The sequence below is a fragment of the Hipposideros armiger genome, unplaced genomic scaffold, assembly GCF_001890085.2.
Source record: "Hipposideros armiger isolate ML-2016 unplaced genomic scaffold, ASM189008v1 scaffold_574, whole genome shotgun sequence".
Lineage (NCBI taxonomy): Eukaryota > Metazoa > Chordata > Mammalia > Chiroptera > Hipposideridae > Hipposideros > Hipposideros armiger.
In genome coordinates, this window is record NW_017731924.1 from 574,814 (window position 1) to 596,600 (window position 21,787).

General features: G+C 55.3%; 1 protein-coding gene across 1 annotated transcript in view; it reads right to left on the reverse strand.

Annotated features, from left to right (window-relative positions):
- The window catches only part of COL22A1 (collagen type XXII alpha 1 chain), a 200,887-nt gene that overhangs the window by 134,421 nt on the left and 44,679 nt on the right, over nt 1-21,787 (reverse strand). Inside the window, exons 10-14 of the mRNA XM_019624053.1 lie at nt 20,093-20,155; nt 17,435-17,473; nt 3,841-3,894; nt 2,787-2,831; nt 1,691-1,744 (exon numbers count right to left, since the gene is read on the reverse strand). Coding sequence (XP_019479598.1) covers nt 1,691-1,744; nt 2,787-2,831; nt 3,841-3,894; nt 17,435-17,473; nt 20,093-20,155 — 255 coding nt within the window. The remainder of the gene's footprint in view (nt 1-1,690; nt 1,745-2,786; nt 2,832-3,840; nt 3,895-17,434; nt 17,474-20,092; nt 20,156-21,787) is intronic.

Below are 21,787 nucleotides of genomic sequence, written 5' to 3' on the forward strand. Positions count from 1 at the left end.
CTGCCGCCACCCCCGCCCCGATGAAGTCGCCCTCCGCGCAGCAGCCTGCTGTGTCCCCTCAGGCCTGGGCAGCCGCGCAAGGCCCCCGACAGGGTCAGAGGTGAGCCCCAGGGGCTGGCCCCTGGCGCAGGCTTTCCAGGGCCTCCTGGTCACAACTGGAACACACCCCGGTCCCTGAGCTCATCAGCCAGCGGCAAGGATGCAGCTGTGGAGACAGTGCCCACTGCCGCCCGGAGCCTGCAGTCCTGTCGGGATGGTGGAATCCAGGAATGGCCCCAGCACTGAATCTGACACCTGAGGCCCTTTCACACCACCTTCCTCCACCTGCCCCAGGGACAGGGGCACAGCCCGTCCTGCATCCACCCCGCCTTCCTCAGGGGGGATTCCCTCCCCTCTGTGAACAGGCTGCGTGTGGGCTTCTCTGACCACAGGCTCCACAGCAGCGTGCCTGCCCCACGCCCCTCCCCCACACACAGCCGCTGTCCGTCCTCCCTACCACACGGTCCTTCCCCACAGCACTCAGCCCCGTGACACACCTGCCGCCCCCAAGGGCAGCGCCTCCAGTCCTTCAAGGTCATAACCCTGAGTCTGGAACAGTGCCTGACACGTGATGCTGCTCATAAACGCTTGCTGAGTGAATAAACGACTCAGTGAATGACTGGATCAATCACTGCTCAGTGCGGCATCTTCTAAGTCAGGGCCCCACCCAGATGTGCAGGGGACACAGTGAGATGGGGGCCACCAGCACCCGCCGATAGAACCACAACCTCCCCCGGGTCAGGGTGCACGGCCCCGCTGCAGACGCTGGCTGGGCCCCGTGTTACTACGGGAACCCCCGTGTGGCCCCTCTCTGTCCTCTTCTTTCCCAGAGAAAGGACCTTGGACATTCTCTGGAGAGGATGTTAAGGGAAGCAGAGACGGCCAGGCCCACTTGTGGATTCTGGGAATCACACACCCACCTTCGGTGCCTGGAGGGGAGGTCCAGGGCCACAGCCATAGGACGCTGTCCCCGAGGGCAGAGGGTGTGCTGACCACTCGGGCCGGTGGATCAGCTGGCCTCCATGCCACTTTACCTCCATCCACACGGAGATCAGAGGGCGTGATGCCTCTCAGGCAACGCCCGCTGCCTTGTTTGCAAATGACCCATTACATGGCCCTTTCACTTGGAGATAGTCTCAGATCTTTCTTAACTAGAACCAAGAACAGGCTTTGACACCACTTGGCTCCTGACTACCACACCTGTTTGTTCATCACTGCCTTCAGTGGGTACATGGTCATTAAACACCCGTCACCTTCCTGGAACTTTCTACAGGCTGGGAATTAACAAGGACACCGCTCCCTTCCAGAGTGGTGGGCTAGACAGGTGGGTGACAATGGCTTCTCTAGGTCAAGTGCCAGCAACGCTGTGGCTTCTGGTAAAAAGGCATATCCTCAGGCCCCACCGAAACCCACTGCTTCACTGCAGTGGGTCCTGGGAACGGGCATTGAAATTTATTCTCCAGGAGATTCTGAAGTTCCAAATGTCGACGCATTTCTGGCCTAAGACGAGACCAACACTTCACTGCCATTGACGTGTCCATGACAGTGGGTCCTCCGTGCACAGAGGCAGGTGGGGGACTTGTCAGGGAGCTTGGGCCCCCATCTCTGGAGAAGAGAAGAGAGCCCTTTGCAGGCAAGCGCCTTTACTTACAGGAGCGCCAACGTGTCCAGGAGGTCCGGGGAGTCCCGGGGGTCCTTGGGGTCCCTGCAGCATTCACAGAAAGGTTTGGGAATGGGAAGAAGAGGCAGAAGCAGAGGAAACACTCAGTCAGCACCAGGCTTGGGGAGAAGACCCTCTGCTTCTCACCCGCCACGTGCTGCCATGCTGCTCACAGGTCTCACCAAGCAACCGCACCCTCCTGCTCCTCCTCTGTTTAGAGCTTACGCCATCGCCCGCCTGGTGGAGCCAGGATTCACACCCCGTCTGCTCAGCTTCCAGGAAGAGCTGGCAGTGTGCCGGCTGAGCTCTAATGAGGCCAGTGCAGCAATTCCCCAACCCTGTGCCCCTTGCCCCATCATCTGGCCAGGATATGTGCACAGCATCTGATCAACACGACTGGTTCCTGTGCTCAGCAGGCACCCTTGGCCAGGGGGCCAGGACGGTCTGGACAAGCCCTGACAGAGCCCAACAGGAGTCTGCAGTGCCCGCAGGCAACTCTGCCGCCTGGACCATGGATTGCCACAGCTTTTAAGCGACTAATTTGGCAATATCTGTTAAAAGCCATTAAAATCAAAATGTGCATTTCCTCAGCCAAAGGGACCCCAATGTTTGTAATCTGTCCTACTGAAATGAAAGCATAGGGAGAAACACACATACACTCACACACATGCACACGTGCATGCAATTACCACTTCACTGATTTTAGTGAAAAACAAATGACATAAGAAACAGCCTTCAGGGTCCATAAATGGGGAAAGGTTATGTAAATTATGATGCATCCACATCATAGAATAATAATATGCACAGATTAAGAGAATGGCCGGTATCTGCCTACTGGTATGGAAAGATGTCTCTGATCTCTTGTTAAATGAAGAAGAAAATGGAAGAATACAGTATGGTTCACTTTTTCTAAGAATTTAGGAAACATAGTACACGCGTGGACACACACACCCATGCATGCATGCAGTTACATGAGCAGGGTCGGCAGGGGTGCGGCGGGGCATCTCCCTACACCTAAAGCAATGGGTTTTGCATCAAGGCTTGTGCATTAGGCACATGCGGCGAACACGGCTCAAGGGACACTTACCCGCATGCCCACCTCGCCCGGCAGCCCCGGCTCTCCAGGTTCCCCCTGCACATACGAAACAGCGCACCGTCACAACCCAGCCGGACACAGGCCCAGCCACGCCGGGCCCCCCAAAGCCTCTGGGGACATCCATTCCTGGACCTCAGAACTCGTCACAGATGCAGTGTAACGCCCAATGGTCAGAGGCCCCGGCTCCCACAGAACCTCCTTCTATCAGCAAAGGAGCTGATCTTCCCCGCGGGTGCTGTCATCTCAAGCCCCACTCGCTCCCGCGCTGGAGGTCAAAGAACTACATTCGGACAGAACAGTGCCCAGTGGCTGGCGTGGCACTGAAGGCCTTCTTCATGGAGGAGGGGAGTTCGAGGGGTCTGCAGCTTCATGGAACTCCCCTTTTTCTCCTAGTCTCCACCGCAGACCTCCTGTCCTGAAGTGCTAAAGGCTGTGGGCTTAGGAGGCTCCCATAGTCAGGGCTCCCACTCCGAGACCTGCTCATACATGGCTGGGGACCTCAAAGGGAGCAGAGAAGGGGGACACCCAGAACGGATTTCCATGGGGGTTCCTGGTGGAGAAGGGTACCCCTCTTCCTGCGGAGCAGGCTGACCTCCCAGAGTAGAGATCGCTTTTGCCTGAGTCTCTGGAGCGTGTTTCAATGCAGAGATAGAGTAGGGGTGCCGATAAGAGGGGGGCTGGCAGGCCACCCAGGGTCTGGGGCACTGCTCGGGCCCCACCCCAGCTTCTCTAGCTATGAACCTTGGACCAGGACATGGTTCCAAGTCTGGGCATTGGGGACAACAAGACCTCCCATGTAGAGCAGCTTGTCCACTGAGAAAATAGCTTCCGAGGACACACAGGCGATGCCCAGTAGCAATAGAGGCTGCTGGTGTTGTTATACCCATTGGGCTGCCCTCCAGGGATCTGGGGAGATGCTGGTACTAATGAGCCCCAGCTCCGGCCTGGGCCTGGCAAACACCACCCCTCCGGAGGACACGGGGCTCTGAATGGTGGGTCTCAGGCCCAGAGCTGAGATGCGGGAGGGTGGGAGGAACAGACGTACCCGGACTCCTTTGCTGCCGTCTCTCCCAGGGGGACCGGGCGGGCCTAGGGAACCCTAGGATGACAGAAGGAGAGCAGTGGTTAGGACAGGATGTGGACAACACTGGAGACAGTGTCCTGGAATGCTGGGTAGTGGACACAGTGCCAGCCAGGGGTGTGGCCGAGACTATGCCAGTCAGTCAGCGGGTGGTCCCCCAACCTGTAGCCTGGGGGACACATGACAGAGTGTAAGAAATGCAGGTTCTCAGGCCCCAATGGAGACCCACTGCACTGGTAGACCCACTACCTGTTAACAAGACCCCCAGGTGGTCCATATGCACCTGGCAGCAGTGGGACCCCAGGCCCACGCCCCTGCCCTGACACGCAGTGTGGCCACCTCGCTCCAGGCTCAGAGCCACACGTGTGAAGCAAGGCACTGGGCTGGAGCAGGTCCTGCCCCTGGGCCCTGTCCACACCGGGCAGGACTGCACGACTTTTTGTTGGGGGGCTGCCCGGGCATTGCAGGGTGTCCACCAGTAACCCTAGATGCCTGTGGCATTCCCCAGCTGTAACAACCAAAAATGTCTTCAGTTACTGCCAAATATACCCTGGGAAGCAAAACCACGTGCCACATGAGAAGCAGTGGGCTCAAGCAGGTAATCTTTTTAAAAACCTGGAGCAAACTCCATTTGAATGAATCACATGCAGAAGCTGGTGACAAACACACTCCTGGAGCAGCTGTGGGTGGAGAGGGGACCTGGGCCAGGCTGCTCATATCCCCCCACATACACCTCCTGGAGAGGGGCTGGAGGCAACTGAAAAACAGGGGACCCCAGGACCCCGAAGCCCCCGTGCAGCTCCCACACCACCTGATTCAAATCACGGATTCCACTGAGCCTGCCAGCTCAGCTCCCCCCTTCTCTGTCACTTCCGTGTGACACTGACCAAGTCAATGCCTCCTTCTGGACTTTTCCATCTGAGAAATGAGGGTGTGGCCATTCCGTGGAGTGAGCTGATGCATCTATAGGTAATATTCAGAAACCACTATGTGCTGAACCAGTGGTATTTCATATTTCATCTCATTTAGTCCTCATAACAACCCCGCCAGATGTCTCTTATTTTCTCAAAGGCACGTCAGACATTACCTATTTCTAGTGTTTATCTACAGATTCAGACATGTGCATGTATGTGTATATACAGATACACACACACACATTTCCTTTTAAAATTTCTATGAAGTGTCATCTACGACCTCAATATTCTAATATAAGTCAGCGTGCTATTATAGAAAAAGACAGACAGACAGACATGTCGACCCTGGCATCACACAGACGTTGAGTCTGTGCTCCAGCTCTGCACCCTGTGCCACGCCTGTAGGCTCCGTGTGTCACTCGCTTCTTGGCTGAGTGTGGACAGTGCCAGCGGCAGGATGCGGGGAGGTCTGGGGAACGCAGCACATGTCCTGCTGTGGGGACAGGACGGGACTCCTGGTGCAGTCCATCCTCCGGCCCACAGGTCACAGCTGCCCGGCCCACAGTGACAGTGGGACCGGGTGGACACACACCGTGACCAGGGAAATACCACCTTCCAAACAGCATGCTGTGAGTGACACGCTGCCTGGGACGGTCACAGCAGACGCACAATCTCGCTGTCTCTGAGGGATTTAACAGCGGAGAGAAGGGCACTTGCCCTCACACAAAACACTCATTTGCCAGAAAGCAGTATTTGGTTCTCAGGTTTGGAGCCAGCAGGCCCAGTCAGCTCCAGTCCTGGACCCCGGAGGGATGAGTGATGGTGGGCAGAAACTTCCAGAGCAGGTGACTCCAGGCAAGGCAGCTTCGTGGGCAGGCACCATGGACTTGGCGGGCTGAGTGGCAGCTCCCGCCACCCTCACTTAGGGGCGCGTGGGCCACCTCGGGCAACTTCATGTCTGAGTCTCAGGTTCCCTCTCTGAAAAAGGGAACAATCACAGCCACTGTGCAGTTTCGTAAGTACTAGTCACCTCCACGGTGCTTCATGTAACGTTTCCAAAGCGGCTCTGGATGGTACAGTGTGGTCTGTAACTAATGTGGGAGGCGCTGGGGAGGGTTGGGGTCTTTAGTCAAGTGGGCTTGTGAAACGCAGTTACCCTGCGTTAACCAGGCAACTTTATAGCTGGCTTTCCTGAAGCCTTACCTATGCTCTTGTTGGTGATGCTTCTCCACAGCGACCTTGTCCCCCGACCTTCCCATGGGCACGAGAGAGGACTGCAGTGGCTCCACGCACATGTGTGTATGGGAGGGTAGGGGGTTCTGCTTCTCTGCGCCTCGTCAGGGGCAAAACTGGTCCTTTACAACTCATGTCAAGAGGACCAGGCTGCCATCTGCAGAGGTTCCCAAGTGCGAGGAAGGAGTCAGCCTTACTTACAGCGTCAGAGGAAAGACGGCGACAGCCTCTGACTGGCAGGCGTTGTGCTCGGCGGGGCCATCTGCAGGGGGCGGTGTTCAGAGACAGCTGGCTGTCCCTGGTGGGCTACAGGGGGCAAGTGAGCCATTGGGGGCGTTTCACAAGGGGGAGGGTTGTTCCGTGTTAGGGCCTGTTTACTTGGGACAAGTGGGAGTCCACAGGGTGCTTTCTGGGGTCACACTGCCATCGCCATCCTTGTGACGGCGGGCAGCTGGTGCACAGCAGAATTTGTGTAAGTAGTCCCCCAGCCCCCCCCCTTTGGCTATTTCAAAACTCAACCATCCAGGCACTGAAAGAGGGGACCAGTGCAGAAGGAAGGGATCTCTGAGGTACCGCGCATGCGCCGGCTAGACATCAATTAGCATCGTTTTCGTCAGCACTAACGGCAGCGCCAACAGTGACACTGCAGTGGTGCCAAAGCTGCTGCTGCCGGCTGCCCATGCTCACCGCACATCTACCACGTGCCAGGCTGAGTGCTGCCCGGAAGTCAGTGCGTGTAGCTCAGCCCCACAACAGCTGTGCAGCAGATGCAACTATCATCTGCATTCGGCACCTTATGAAGTGGAAGCACCGTCCATCATTTCCCCAAAGGTACAGCATTTGCACGTGAAGAGCGCACTTGGGGGTCAGAGTCTGGCTCTTCGTGTCCTCACCGCACTCAGCAGCATCTGTACGCACAGCAGTCGCAGGGCGCTCAGCAGTCCTGCAGCTAAGGGTGTTTATCCTCACTTCACAGGGGCACACGGGCACAGAGGGTCTGTGCCTCTCTCATGGTCACCAGTGGTTTACATGGCGGGGTGAGGTGAGGGTGGGGGTGGCAGCTGATGCCTGAGTGCCCAGCCTGGCTCTCCCCTCCCCTGGGGTCTCGCCCTGCAGCCCAAGGCTGCCTTCCCTCCATGGGGAAGTACTGCAGCTCCTCCATCTGCCTCTCAGGAATAGGAGCTGTGCACCAAGCCAGGATGCGGGGGTCAGCACTGGGCTGGCTCAGCTCCCGGGGGCCCACCTGTCTCCAAGGCCCAGGTTTTAGCCCCTGCCCCATACTGTGCCAATCTGAGCAAACGGCAAGGCAGGGACACCAGCCCGCTGAACTCTGCTTCTCTACAATTCTAGAGCTGAGTTCAAGGTTGCCCCAAAGGGGGACTATCACAGAATAAGGACTTTCCCTGGAAATGCCCTCGGTGGTACTTCCCTCCAGAATCGACCCTGTTAGGGTGACTGGATGCCGAGTTCACCCCAGGGGTCGATTACCCAGGAAAGATGGCGGGTCCTTGAAAGGCCAGTCTGTCCTCTGGCTGCTGCTGCCGGTGGGGACGTCCTATAGCTGAAGGAGGGGCGGGGGCCTCACTGGGCTCCCTCCTCAGGAATAAACGGAGCTGGGATCAGGGCATTGGAATTCCCAGGACCTGATACAGGCAGCCAGAGGAACCCCAGAGAGTTCCAGAACCTTCGCTCTGCCCACAGTTGTCACATGTCCAGCCTTGCTGGCCCTTTCTAGTAGAAGCCCAACAAGTCCCTGTGAATCTGTCTCCTTCACAAGACTCTGCTCTGTGAGGTGAAAAGTCAGGACTTCATCCCCTCCATGTTAGCACTGCCCGCTGGGCAAAGGGCCCACCAGTGCTCTGTCCTTCCGTCCTTTCCTGAGCCCTGTGGGCTTACGGAAGAGACAGCGGGGAGACCCTCCCCCTTTAAAATTAGCCCTTGGGGTATGAAACACCCAGGAACACAGGGAATGCCAGGGTGTTGACAAAACACAGTGGGCTGAAGACCCAGCAGGCTGCAACTTCCAATCCTGCCGCCATCGCTCAGGACTCAGGCCTTGGCCAAGTGAGTGACATGCTGAGTGTCACTCCGCGCAGGGACTGTGAGCCTGGCTGCAGGACCTGTGCTTCCCAGGACACAGGCAGCTGGGCAAACTGGTTTCAGATGGCCGAGGTCACAGCACCAGCCACATCCCCTGGGCTACGGGGGTGGGCTACTTGCTGTGTGATCTAGCACACTGACTAGCGGCCTCCAGAGGGGTGAATGTTTTCTCTGTCTGGGAGGGTAACACCTCCGTGAATCTGATTTCACGAGTACATAGTTAGGATAACCAGCCAGAACTGGAGAACATTCTGAGAAACTTCCACACTCAATCACCATCAGATCCATGCATTTCATCAGACAGGCACTTATGAAAACCGTGACCCCAAAAAGTCAACCTGACCCAGACAGTTCATGTTTTAGTGTCACCTAATCTTCATGTCACAGACCACCACCATGCTGCGGTGACACACCTTCCACAACCCTCCAGATGTTCTAACCATCGGCTGCCTATGGTGGCTTTGGAAACAGGAAGGAAGTTAGAGCCCCAGGCAGCCCACTCGTGTCCCTTCAGGAAAGTCACTCAACTCGCCGAGCCTCAGTTTCATCATTTGTAAGGTAGAGAGGTTCACGCAGCTTTGAGGTGAGAAAATGAATGTGGACACAATTTATAGAGTATAAAATAGTATCAAAGTCCCAGTTGTTTGCATTCTATTGAGAAGGAAGAACACTTTCTCGCATCGGTTGGGTGCGTCATTGAAGACAACAAAAGACTGGTGGCTGCCCGGGTGAGGTCAGAACGGGGAGATTTTTAAAGGGAATATGTGCAGCTAAGGACCTACCATAAAGCACAGAAAGACAAGAAAGGCAGGAATTGAAAGGAGGGGAGGAGAATGTGGGGGGAGGAAGAGAACGGGAGGGCGTATGCATGAGTCCCAGCTGACAGCAGCATTTACAAACACTGGGGACCGTCGTTATTCTCAGACGCTCTTCAAATCGTTTGGATGCAATGAAGAAAGGAAAGGCCACCCTCCAGCTCTAAGTCAGCCCCCCTGGAACGCGCCTCCTGACACCACCCTCCAGGCTGCCCGAGGCTCTGGGGGTTACAGGCGTCCTCCTCAAGGGACAGCGCGCTCTGCCATCGCACAGCTGCTGGCTGCCCCGGGGGATAGGACCTCACTGATGCCGAGGGCTCGGAAGACGTCATTTGGCGTACAAAAATGGAACACCAGGCTGGTGTAATGGTAATTACACTTAACATTTACGAGCACTTTTTACAAATATAACTCATTCCTCTTCATTAGCTCATTTCATCAGTGCAGCAGCCCTCTGAGGCAACTACAATTACAGTCGCCAATTTATAGACGAGGGAAGCAGGGGTTACAGGGGTGGAGTGACTGCCAAGCGTCACACAGCTGCAAAGTGGCTAAGCAGAGGCTGGGCCCAGCCAGTCTGGGCAGGGTCCACGCCCTTAGCCTCCCCTCTTCCTAGCCCAGCTGTCCAGCAGTCCGTGTGCCCTCCCCATAAATGCCCTCACCCTCCAGTATGCAGCCCTGGGTCCTGTGACTGGTCCCTTAGACTTGGCAAGCGCCCGAGTGTCAGATGGAGCTGGGGAAGAGTACAGACTTTCCTCTTCCAGCTCTGCCTGGGTTGTGAGATCCCGTGGACTCAAAACTTCCCCCAGCGTGTCCTTCAGCACCACGGACAGGGTCTGTGGCGTCTTGATTCTAACGCTCAGCATTTTGTCCCCAACCTACAAGGCTATTTGAGGGTGCAGAGAAGCTAAACTTATTTTACCCTATACCCTTTAATTATTGTAAAAATAGAAGGCACTCAACCACGGCTATCCAACTCGATAACCATGAATAATTCACATTAATGCACAGGCTAAGAATAGGAGATTGGGGGGAGACATGGGGGGGCACTGATTAAGCCAGCCGTGAGCAAAGAGAAAGGGACCCAGAGCTAGAGGCAAAGGGCGTAAACTTATCTTAGAAGTTTCACACATTCAGACACACACACATATAACTTGTACTTTATCACTCAGATGCTCCACTGTGCAGTGCTTACATAAAATGGCTCCCCCAGGAGCGTGGTTTTTGAGGGTCAAGGGTTCCCAGCTATGAGCATTGCTCTCGGGGAAGGGCGGGAAGCTGGCACTGGCCAGCGCAGTGATTGAGAGCGGGGCCCTACAGTCAGACTGACAGACACAGCCTCTGCCCCACTCCCCCACCGGTGACCTTGTGTGACCTTGGACATGACCCCAGACTCCTTGAAGGGGCTGCAGGAGACTGATACTCATAAGCCGAGCAGCCTGGCACATATCTACAGGTCGGTAACAGGCTGACATTATAATTCTTTCCACTGCATGGCAACTTCTTTGAGACAAAGTCACTGGACCCTTCCAGATAAAATCACCAAGTGCTGGCCATGGAATGCCGATGGCTGCTGTTGCTCATGTGCCCATCCTATCCTTTCAGAAAGAGCTGGTGACATGAAAGGGTGTGCCCTCTGCTTTGCTAGGACACATATGTCACTTATACCAGAGACCCCTGGTGCATAGGCGCATCTCACGGTTCCTAGGGACCTTCCTGGTCACCGCTCTGAAAGGGGCCAGCAGGAAGAACACCCACATGCGGCACAGCCTTCTCTTTATTCCCCACCCGCCTCTGCAGCCCAGTTCTAGCGCCATGAGGTCTTCTCATCTCACAACTTCAAGCGAAGGTCACGATGACTGAATACTCAGGTGCCCACCCGCCTGCCGTGGCTCCGGCAGCTGCTTCAGGCATTCGGTGGAAGTTTCGAGACGCCGGCATCCTGGGAAGTCAGGACAGCTTTGGCTACTTGTCTGGCTCAGATTCCTCTTTCACACGCCTGTCTTGTCCGATTCATGGTCACAGTGAAAACTGAAGAAAACCATAAACGACAAGCCACCGATGTCTGCGTGACCTAAAATTCTGTCTGCTACTGAGCTGACCAGCCCAGTAAAATTCAGCTGAGTTTCTTATATTTGCCCACTATTTTTTTCTGGCGCACCATGCTGTGAAATCTGAGCACAAAATCCATAAGAACTTTTATTTATTGCCATATGGATTTCTGTGAAAATGCTTAAGAAAGGATTTTTTGGCTGTTGTTGTTTGGAGGTCCCCCCCCTCTAGCAAATGCTGAGGAATGAGTTGCTGACCCAAGCATGGCTCTGTGGACACTTTGCCCCAATTTCATCCCCTGTGAGTCTCTAGGGCCCTCACTGTCCATGCACTGTGATCCAGGCTGTATAGCCCTCTCCCTACTCTGTCTGTTACTTTCCACGCCAGGGACTCGAGCAAGCTGCCCTGTCCCACCGCTGTGCCCTGGTCTAGGCCAGTCCCCACCTGAAGGCCTCCTACACCCCGACCAACTCCAATGGCAATGTTAATACGAGCTGCTATTCTTCAAGAAAACAAAGTCCCCAGCAGGAAGCACACTGCTTCCTGAACCTGAGCCGCTGGAGATGCTGGCTTAGGGGGGCCTTGACTCAGCCTGGCAATGTCACTCCCAAGGATCCATTTTGGGCTGACTTCCGAGTGTCACCTTCACCCTACTCGAGCCAGCACATTTCATGGCAGCAAAATAGCAGGATTTCCAGGTGCTCGTCCTCCCAGCCTCAGGCCCAGGGGGAGGGGCACCTGGCTGCTGGTTTCTAAGCCAAAGCACGGAGAGCCTGTGGTCTGAACTGTACAAGTCTGACTTGATCCCTGCGCGCAGGGAGCCCAGTGCCCGATGGCTGAGACCTGACTCCTGCTAGGGTTTTCTCTGGTCATCATTTACCAGGTGACCTGCTAAGTTCTATCCATGGACACACTCATGTAACCCTTACATCAGCCTTACAAGAGTGTTTTGTTGGTTCTGTTATCTTCAGTGTACAGGAGAGGAAACTGAGGCACCAAGAATTGGAATGACCTTTCCAAAGCTATGAGGCAGGAAAGGCAATGCCAGCTCCCCGAATCCTGGCCCTCAGCCACTGCCACGTTCTGTCATCTGGACCCCCAGCTGTCACCAGCCAGCACTGAGCAATCCCCCCCATGCCGAGAGAGAGGGCGCGTCCCTCCTAAATCATACTGCATTTGGACCTCACCCATCCCAATTGTGAGAATACTATATTTAAAAGGGTTGTCCTTATAGTAAGATCCAGACTTTGCTTAAATGTTTACAGATGCACTCATGGTGTAGCACCACACAGAGTGACTAACAAGACATAAGACACCCGAAATCCCACTACCCAGTGTGTAGGTCATGTTTGCTGCACACGCGTGTCTTTTTGTGTGAGGGCACGCGGTCTCCTAGTCTGCTGTCCCATGTGTACGGTGCTGCACGCACATCTCCACAGCATATGGTCCCTGTAACGTTCACTGCATCCATCTGGTTGGCTTAATGCAATTTCCCATCAGGCTGGTCCCACATTGTGTGGTGGTTGTATTTGTCAAGGGTACGGGTAAGGAACAGTCAGCTTACGGTCATTTTGTTTCCATTTTTCCTTCATATGAGTTGTGCTTATGGTAGCTCCCCAGATATGCTTTGGTTCCACTGTCTAAGCAGCCCCCAGCAGCACAACACCAAGCATCCTAGGAAACTCTCAAAGTGCTTTTGCTGATGTGACTGCTGTCTGCTCCTCCGCCCCCAACACCACGTGCCCTAGGTAGTGTCTCCTGTCAGTGTCGTCACCCTCTGCGTGTGTAACAGCATAGGGGACACAGAAGTGTCACAACCTGATTCCCTCAAGGACCAGTATGTAGAATCACACTCTTAAAAGACAACCTCATGACCAGAATTTGTGTGCACGTCTCCTCTACTGAATGGGTGAACTGCTCCCTAGAGGGGGACCAGCCCAGGTTCTACAGCTCTGCGAACCCAGCACGCTCCCACATACTAGGTCTGTACATGCTACCTAAGAATCACGTGTCATGCTCCTGGAGTCTAGCAACAGCATCTAGCAATAAAAGGAAAAGGAATGAAAACAAGGGACAGGATTTTAGTGCACCTACCACGTGCCAGGGACTAAGCCAGGTGCTTTCACAGGCATGATCAACCTCCGATACCCCCCGATAGTCCTCAGGGGTGGGCATCAGTGGCCCTACTTTACAGATGAAGAGCTGAGGCCCTGAGAGACACGAAGCAAAGATCACGCAGCCACCGCAGACCTGGGATCCAAACCACAGCCACCGACTCCCCCAAAACGTGCTTTCCTTCCATCGCCTGAGCCCACGTTTGAGCAAAACCAAGGCTCCCTTTACCCTCCTTTTTTTCCAGACACCACGACAGGAGCCCAACCCCAGGACTGCAGGCAGAGATCTCCCCAACCCCACATGGGCAGGAGCCCTGCAGAGCAAAACCGGAACGGACGCTCCGGCTTCCAGACACCAGAGGGCGCTGCGGGTCCAGGAAGGGGGACGCCGCCGAGGTTCCTCCGTGGAAGGCTCTGGTTCCGCCGGGGCAGAAGGACCCTCAAGACGCGCAAGGAAGCTCACTGGACACTGCACACTGCGGCCTCGTTTTTGTTCTTTCTAATTGTATTTCTGTTTGGGGGGCTCTCCAGTAGATTCTGCAGACCGCATTTCCGTGGAATATCACTAACTCGGTGCCCACCCAACGAAGCCTACACCCACGCATCTCGCTGTGGTTCATTTTCTCATCACGGAAGAGCCAGGGGCAGGAGGGGCACCGCGGTCACCACCCCCTCCCTGCTCTCCCTGACTTCACCCAAGATGCTCCAAACCAGCCCAGAGCAGAGGCTATGTGCCCCCACCACCCTCACCACCACCGACAGCGCAGAAAATTATGACAGAGCAACAAGGCCAGTGTCACCAGTGATCAAGGGCTTGTGTGCCAGGCGCCGTGTCAAACCTTTTCTCCTTGAATCCCCCCCAGCAACCTCATGTGGTAGGAATTGCTATTACCCAGCCTCCTGCCCCTTTTACGGAAAAGGAAACTGAGGCTCAGAGCAGCCCAAGGACACACGGTTAGCCTGCGGCAGAGCCACACTGGAAGCTGGGTCTGCTCGACTTCCGTCTGCGATCCCCCTACCGGATGGAGCTGGTCTCGGTCCTGGAGGATGGAGGGCTGCAACCATCGTATTGGATGCCAGTGTCCCTCAGACACCTAGGAGGGCCCATCCCTCCCTTCCTCACCTTCCATGCCCCCAGCACCTAGGCTGTGGGCAGCTCTTCTAGGGCATCCCCTAAAAGGCTGTCTCCCCCCTCTACCTTAACCTGATTTCATATATATTAAACCGAGGGAAATTTGCCCCCAAAACCCCGTGGTGAATATGGGGTGAGAGGGGCACCAGAGAGGATGGTAGCTTCCAAAATGAGGGGCAGCCCAGGAATGTGGCACCATGCAATGGTCTTGCCCCCAGATAGGCAGTGCCGGGGTCTGGCAGAGTCAGAAATCCAAGTTCTGCAGATTTTTAGCTGTGTGACCTTGGGCCACTCACTCACCTTCTCTGAGCCCCAGTTTCTTCAGCTGCCAGGGGAGAGGTGATTCAATCAGCTCTCCAGCTTTCATTCATTTTAGTAATAGCCAGCGATTGTGTTTCCTAGCCATCTTACCAACTGTGTGACCTCGGGCAGGTCACTTGACCTCTAAGCTATGTTCTCCTCATCTGTGAAGTGGGCATAGCAGTGCCTCCCCTGAAGTGTTGTCTCAATGATGAGACATAAAGCATGCCTTGCACAAATTCTGGTCTTCGCAGAGGCTGATGCACATAATCATAGTGGTTAATCCCAAAAAGACAAAAAAAGAAAAAAAAACAAGAAAACCAGCCAGAATCAGAGTAATATGATGCCTGGGGCCACAGGGCTCCAGTCCGTCCACCCCTTCCCTCTGCAATTACTTGGGAGAGAAAGTTCTAGCAAAGAAGCCGACCCGTGAAGCCCCTGCATGTGTCTTAGTCATCAGTGGCCTTCTCCTCTTAGGACTCTGTCTGTCCCCTTGACCCACCGGGCCCCGTCTCATGCTCGGGAGGACAGCAGGAACCCCGTTCGGGGCGAGAGCCCCATGGGCTCAGGCTGGGGGTGGGCTCCTTACCGACTCTCCGAGCTGCGCCTGCGAGGGCCTTTATGCATCATCTCATCCCACCCCCTCGTTTTTACACACGAGGAAGCAGAGGCTCAGAGAGGAGGGTGACTCACCCCGAATCACACAGCTAGTATGTGGCAGAATCTAGACTTTGCTAAAAAACACCCAACTACAGCGAAAGTCAACCGAGGACACAGCCGACAGAGCCAGTCTGTTCAGCGGGCCTGTCCCTCCCGCCAGCGCTGAACGTGGAGGGAAAATCCCGCAGCTGTGGCTTCAGGTCCTGAATGTGGCTGCAGGTGGAGCTCCGGGCACCAGGGAGGTAGGTGCTTCTGGGAGTCAGGGGACTAAGGCTGCCTGGCCTGCGCTTGACCAGAACAGAGGGAGGCAGACGTGTGCCACTGCTCCGGGAGAAAAAAGGCCTGTCAGTTCCTGCCTGGCGACACCAGCACGTCGTCCGTCAGAAACAGGCCGGTATTGCCCACAAGCACTGCCCAGACCGAGTGCCCGACCTCGGGGCTCCGGCAGTCCCGTTCCTGACACTCAGGGACATCTAGGGGTCCTGGCAAGGCCTCTGCTCTGGTTCTGGGCCCACAGGGACCGGCCTGCTCGCAGCCATCACAGCAGCTGCTGAATCTGAGCATGAGGTTCTGGGGGCTGTGCCCACACAGGAACCATGGGAAGCGGCTGCCGTTACCTCATTTTAGGGATCAGGACACCCAGACCTGCAAAGTGACCGAAGCAGGTGACACTGTCGGCCTAGGTCACAGCTCATGCCACGCTATGAGTCACACCCTCTTCTCAGCTGCTTTGTATTACCGTGCAGTCATGTGTGTGTATGCCCGCGCGTGTGTGTGTGAGTGTGTGTGTGTGTGTGTGTGTGTGTGTGTGTGTGTGTGTATGTGTGTGCACATGAGCTATGGATAGGGGTAAAACAAAGAGAAGTTTATTGCAGAATACATGAAGACACGAAGGAATGTAAGGGAGAAAATAAATACACTCCACAACTTTGCAATCTGCAAACCACCAGTGGTTTATAACGGGGGTTCGCCTCCAGAATCAATCCACCTCTCAGTCTCCCTCTCTCACACCCACACCCTGTGTGTTTTCTAGGTCACTCATTATTCCTTGGATTTTGCACCCCGAACGCCATGCATTATTGAGCCGTACGCTAACTTATTTTACCCTTTGCCTGCTAACAGAGCATCATGGCTGTTTCCAGTTTTGCTCGTAAATTACTGAGAATGAAGTTCTGTACGTGTGCATATCCTTGATTTATGTCCTTAGAATAAATCTCTAGACATGAAAGTACTGAACAAAACAGCACCTATAGGGAGAGAACGGGCTGGCCACGTGGAAGCTGACTCCACAGTAATTCAGCTGAGTGGCACCTGGGTTATCCCACCAGCCCTGTGCCCGGGGCTGCATGAGCTCCCCGAGTAAGGACACCGCCCCGGGGGTCTGAGTCTTCAAGAGCCGCGCATTACGGCTGCCTCTGCTGGGAAGTGGGAGACGCATTTTTAATGGCCAGTGTGAGTGCATCGTGGCGTTTTTAGTGACTGCTTTTTATTTCTCCTTAGGGGTGAACACCTTTAGAAAGCTTTCCTCTTCAGAAGGAGCCCCGTGTCCCAGGCTCGCTCACGTCACCGTGGAGGTACAGAAGGTGCAACATGCACACCTGGGGAGAGTGTTCGCAGGCCTCCCTCCACCTCGCCTCCACTGCCCTGCCTGCCTCGTCCTGCTGCCACAGGTGGCTCTGTCGCTCGTCATCTGCCCTGGAAACTTCTGCGACAATCTCTACTCCCGATTCCTCTGGTCTCCCCCACCCCTCCTCACATTTATGTGGCACCTGCCATTCCAACATTCTTGGCACGTCTGACCAAGCGCAGACCCTGCGATGCCTTCCTCCCGCCGAAGACGAGCCCTGGCACGTGTGGATACTGAGTGCCCTGCAGGCTGCTCCTCTAAGCGCGTCTGCAGCTCGGTGCCCGCTCCTGGGGGCACCATTCTGAACCTCTGCTCGGGAGACTGTGAGCCACCGCTGCCAGCCTGCACAAGCACCCCCCCCCAGTTCCCCACTGCGGTGTGCCCACACCCCTCCCTCTGCCTAGGAAGCTCTGACCGCCATGCCGCTCCATCCGTCGGAGCCAGGGGAGGACGCACGCTGAGGCTGGCACCCTGCCCTGGGGACAGCTCCTCTCCCACTCAAGTGCTTACTGGCAACGGTAGCACACACATGTCCCAAACCCAAGTCCCCCTCCTGTCCCCTAGCCTCCTCCACGGCCCTTGGAGGAGCGTGATAAAAGAGAGGTGCTTACCTTTTCACCCTTTTCTCCATGGACAAAAGGTCCTCTGCCCTAGAGAAGAAAAGCAGAAGGCAAAGGGTGACAATGGGACATCCCCCGGGCATGACATCAGATGTGGCAGCAGCCCCCCGGGGTGTGAAAGGCAATGCTTTCTCATCAGCTCTGCCCAGGAGCCTCTCAGAGCTGGGCACTATTATTCACCGAGTATTGATTCTCGCGAGTATCATCTCGTTTACATTTTCCAACAACTCAACAGTATGGTACTCACTTGTTTTGCATCGAGTATTTTCTAGTGCAACCTTTTAATTTCTTTGAGACTATTGTCACTATATATTTTTGGATTGTTTTCTTTGAGGTTGCTCTTGGGTTTACCATCTACATCTTACCTTATCAGGGTCTACTTCAGATTTACAACTTACTTCCCGTGAGATTTATAAACATACTCCTACACGGCTCTGCTCCCTCGTCCTTTCTCGTGCTATGATTTTTACACCTCGTTGTTAAACACCCACTAACGCGCCGTCATAATTGGGGTTCGCTGTGCTTCTGGAATGTGCAGATGGCTGCCTTTCATCAGACTTGGGGTGCCCTTAGCCACATGTCTCTGAAAACGTCTTCTCCCTCCTCTCCTGGGATTCCCACTGGCCCACTTCCTGGGCCCGCGCTCTGCTCTGAGCCTCTGTTCACTTTTCTTCCTTATTTTGTCTCTGAACTTCTGCTTACATAAACTCTATTGATCTGTTTTCAAGAATGCTGACTCCAGCCAGCGTCAAACCTACTGTTGAGCCTCTGTAGTGACTTTCATTTCGGTTACAGTTTTAAACTCTAGAATTTCCAATTGGTTCCTGTTAACAATTCCCGTCTCTTTATTGATATTCTGTATGTGATGAGTTACTGTCACAATACCTTCCTTGACTTCTTTAGGAGCTGTTTAGAGTTCTGTGACTATAGTCATGGTGGCTACTTGGAAGGCTTTGTCTGTTAAATCCGACATCTGCGCCCTCTCACGGACAGCGTCTGTTGCCTGCTTTTTATCCCTGGGTAGGCGTAAGACAGGCGTTTCGTAGACCCCGCCCCACCCAGCTGACGTGAGGTTTAAACGAGCCTGTAATGAAAGCCTTAAATGAAGCCTGCGAGACGTGTCGCACGGCGCCAGGCACGCGGCGAGGGCTGGTCAACGTTAGCAGCTCTTCCTGTTTATTGTGCACAGAGCAGCTGCTCCCCACCTATGCTTAGGATAGAGATGTAGGCATAAGGGAAGGTATGGCACAGCCGGTGAGCGCGAGACTCAGAGTAAAACAGGTACAGGCTCAAAGTGGGCCTCTGCCAGACCCAGGCTCCGTGACAGGGGCAAGGCGTCCAAGGCTGAACATTCTGTGTCGGTCGCTCCCGGTAGAGAAGTGACAAGACTATGTTTAGAAATCTGTTCTAAGGAGTAATGAGAGGACCCACAGGGAGCCCTCGGGAGCACAGCAGGTGGTGCTTCCAAGCGGTGGGATGGAGCTTTGCGGGGAGGACAAAGTGGGGCTCCCAGCAAGCTGCTGGTTCTCCTAGGGGTGAGGCTTTGTCTTGTCACCTCGGGTTTTCCCAGCACCGAGGACCTGGAAGGAACTAAGTATAAGCACAAATAAAGACAGCTGTCGTTCGCTGGCCATCTACCACGGGCCAGGCATTTAACACACATGCTGCTGAGGGAGTAAATGGGCTTTCAGACGGGTTGAGAGACGTGTTCACGACCACATAACACATAAGGCTGGAGCCAAGGGTAACTGCTGAGGCCCGTCTCACACCAAACTTGTGCTCGTGATGCCAACGCCATGTTGGGAGGGTGGGGGCAGTGCTTCCTCCATCCAGGCCAGGACATGAAAGCAGCGACAACAGCACTTGCTGTGCTCCCTGCACTGCTCTGAGCCATTTACACGTAGGAACTCACTGAATCCTCAACATGCTACTGGACAGTTAATTTTATTACCCGCACTTTACAGATGAGGAAACCGAGGACAGAAAGGTTAAGGATTTGGGTGGAGTCAGGATTTGTTTTCTAGACATGTGGCTCCTAAGACCCTGCTCTGAACCATGACTCGTTCATCTCTGTGAGTCTAACGCACCATCGACTGCATTCAGCCATCAGCTGAAGGATTCGTGCACACAATCTGTGCTAGGCCAGGCACTGGGGACACCATGGTGACAAACCACAGACCAGGACATCAGGGGACCGCTGATGTGGGGACTGAGGACGTGCCAGTCATGTGGGAGCCCAGTGGTGGTAGGTGACCTGGACCTGGGGGCCGGGCAGGTATCCTGGAGAACCACACCCACTTGAGGGTGAATGATGAGAACATGGGAGCCAGGCAGACAGGGGAGGGGCGGGGAGGGGCAAATCGGGGTGGATGGAGGACACGCTTTTTCCTGCGAGAGGAAACAGCACGTGCAGTGGCCAGCATGAGAAATGGCCAGCTTCGGTGTGGGTCACTGCCAGTGTGAGAGGACCGAATTCCGGGGGTGTGGGGGAAGTGGTGAGGGCTGGGGCCAGGCCCACGGGCCTCCTGTGCCCACTGAGAGAAGCCCAGACTTCATTCCGAGGGCAGTGTGGGGCTCGGCGCCCGGCACCCGCCAGGGGGCCAGTGTACTCTCGGTGCCATGCTTGCGTCTCCCACCCCAGTCACTCACCGAGTCGCCCTTCTCTCCCCTGGGTCCAGGAGCTCCAACGGGCCCAGCGGCTCCCATGTCTCCCTGAGGGGTTGAAACCAGAGATAAACATCGTGTAGTTCCTGCATCAGGGCTCCCCAACACAGGCTGCCCACAGCCCACGGCGCCCCAATTCCCTGGAAGCAGCGCATTTTGTCTCTGCCAACTACAAAATGAGGCCACACTTCCCACCCCCAGAAAAGGAGGAGGCATCTGAGTAACTTCCCCAACCTCTTAATGCCAGGAATTAGGGACAGCTTGAGAAACTGACTGGATGAGAGTAACACAAGAGTGTCCCTAGGAACGGCCTGGCCAGTGACCAGGGGCCCAGGAGGGGCGTCAGAGCCCCAGGTGCAAACTCCAGCTCGGCCGCTTAACGTGAGCACATCATTCTTCTGCGGGCCTCAGGCTCCTCTTCTGTGAAATGGGCACGCCATCATGAGCACACACGAGATGAAGAGCACGAAGGGACTTTGAAACCTTCCAGAAGTCAACCAGGGTCCCCGGACTGAGCCATTTGTATGACAAGTCTGTGCCCACGAGGGCCCTGGGCCCTCCTAACTGGCTCTAAAGAGAGGGAGGGGAAGGTGGGGGGAAACAGTGTCTGCAAGGGAAGAAAAGGTTCACCAAAGGCCACGTGGGACTGGAGCCCCGATCGCCTACTGTCCCACGAGCCAATCCCAGACAGACTCGGGTGCAGAACACAGGCGCCCGCATCAGTTTCTTCTATTTTCCTTTGCTCTTGGTATGCAGTTTCATTTCTTCGTCCCATCCCCATCTCAGGCTTTACGCTCTAGAACAAACAGCTATTTTGCCTATGCTGTTCCCTTGGGCCGTAACACCCTTCCCTGCCTTCCTGTCCCAGGCAGCCCCCGTGCATCCCACTGCACCCCGCGGAGGCAGGGCCTCCCACAGAAAGGCACCCGAAGCCCTCCGCAGGGAGCTCGGGGCTGCTCGTCTCAGCTGAGGCGCTCCCCACATGGTATTCTTGTCACGGCTCTCTTCCTGCGGGCCTGCGAGTCCTGGGGACAGGGCTCTCTGTCAGTCATTGTTATGTCCCCACATCTAGAATGGGCCTTGGCACCCACGAGGCACCAGGCCATGACTGTGGACTTGACCTCGGCTACATCTAGGTAGACGGAGCCACTGGGAACCACAGATGTTTACTCGGCCTTAACCATGGCTGGGACCATTTGGGGACGCGAGGGCCAGGACCGCGAGCCAGCTACGTGGGAGCCAGGCTTGTCTCCAAGTGGCCGTATCCATTTCCCTGCTCAGAATTCCTCCCTTCCCGCCTCGTCTTCGCTCCTGGTATTGGGGAGCGGGCTCTGTGCCCGCACAGCCCTGGATCCATTCACCCTCAGCACACAGACACGCCACAAACAACCACCACCTCAGATAAACACGTTCTACTTAGAGGCCCACAAACCCCAGGCCTTGTCCTGTTTTCCTTCATCTGCCAGCTGAGGAGCTGAGGTTACAGCTCAGGGGTCCGCAGTGACGCAGAGAGCCTGCCCTCCTCACAGTGGCCACCTGGCCATCTGTGCCACCCCAGGCTGCTCTCGTTCAGCACCGGGTGTGTGTGTGCACGTGTCAGTGCGTATGGGGGGAGCGGGTTGCCTGGGTGTGAGATGGTGTGTGTGTGTGTGTGTGTGTGTGTGTGTGTGTGTGTGTGAT